Source organism: Formica exsecta, unplaced genomic scaffold (assembly GCF_003651465.1).
Source record: "Formica exsecta isolate Colony F162 unplaced genomic scaffold, ASM365146v1 C16381681, whole genome shotgun sequence".
NCBI lineage: Eukaryota > Metazoa > Arthropoda > Insecta > Hymenoptera > Formicidae > Formica > Formica exsecta.
In genome coordinates this window covers 1-1,067 of record NW_021847632.1, presented here as the reverse complement: position 1 = coordinate 1,067, position 1,067 = coordinate 1, and the positions used below count along the sequence as shown (strand labels likewise).

At 47.7% G+C, this 1,067-nt stretch overlaps 1 protein-coding gene across 1 annotated transcript; it reads left to right on the top strand.

The window, feature by feature from the left end:
• Positions 1-131: 131 nt before the first annotated feature.
• LOC115238947 (adenylate cyclase type 3-like) lies at positions 132-1,032 on the top strand (the record flags this gene model as incomplete). Its single annotated transcript, XM_029813221.1, has 2 exons — positions 132-555; positions 743-1,032. Coding segments are annotated over exons 1-2 (565 nt in total), but the record flags the coding sequence as incomplete, so codon positions are not given.
• Positions 1,033-1,067: the final 35 nt, after the last annotated feature.

The following is a 1,067-nucleotide window of genomic DNA, read 5'->3' as shown; positions in this document are numbered from 1 at the left end:
TCCTGCTGATTCTTTCCTCGACTAAGCCGACTACGTAAATCCTGTCGCAGGGGGAGGTCCTTCGAGGACACCGGCAATCGATATCCCCGGGGACGTTTTCCGTCGCCGTCAAATGCACTTTGCAATTTATGCTATCGCGTTTTTGCTGTTTCATATCGAGCGCATTTTCTGAGCTGAAGAATACTTCCCCTCTGCACAAATTAATGGAAATATTCTTGCGATGCGATAAGCAATCCTTGTACAGCGATCTGTACGAAATCTCATTCGCAGATACGAGCAAATGCGTATCAAGATCCTGGGGGATTGTTACTACTGTATAAGTGGTGCGCCCGTCGAAAGGCCAGACCACGCGGTCCTCTGTGTATACATGGGTCTGTCCATGGTGGAGGCGATCAAATATGTTCAACAGACGACGAACAGCCCCGTCGACATGAGGGTGGGTATTCATACGGGCGCGGTGCTTGCCGGGGTCCTCGGCCAAAGGCAGTGGCAGTTTGACGTTTACAGCAAGGACGTCGAGCTGGCGAATAAAATGGAGAGCAGCGGAAGGGCTGGGTAAGAACCGTTAAATTTCCGGAGACAATTGAAAAATCTCATTTCTCAGTTAACGTCAAGAGAGTACGTTTTATTTCAATAGAAACTCGCAACTTAACGAGATATGTTATATTAGCTTCTATATTTTTTTTATCCGTTGCATCGAGGTCGCGCTTACACGAAAGCATAAATAAATAAATGCTTGAAGGAGGGTGCACATTTCGAACGCGACGTTGAGCTTCCTGAATGGAGAATTCGAGGTCGAGCCGGCGCACGGGGAAGATCGGGAGGAGGCATTCCAAAAGGCCGGCCTTGTCACTTACTTTATTGTGAAAGCCTTGAAGCCGTTTAAGCCAGCAGTAACGAAAAGTCTCGCGTCGCTGGCCGATGCGGAGAATTCGCAAAGGATAATGGAAAATTCGCAAGACAAGGGGGACAATAGCAAGGAGGACTCCGAGGAATTTCAACAACGTCTAAGGAAAAAGCTCGACAGTAGAGGTAAAAATTATCCCCGATACATTTTTGGTTCGAGT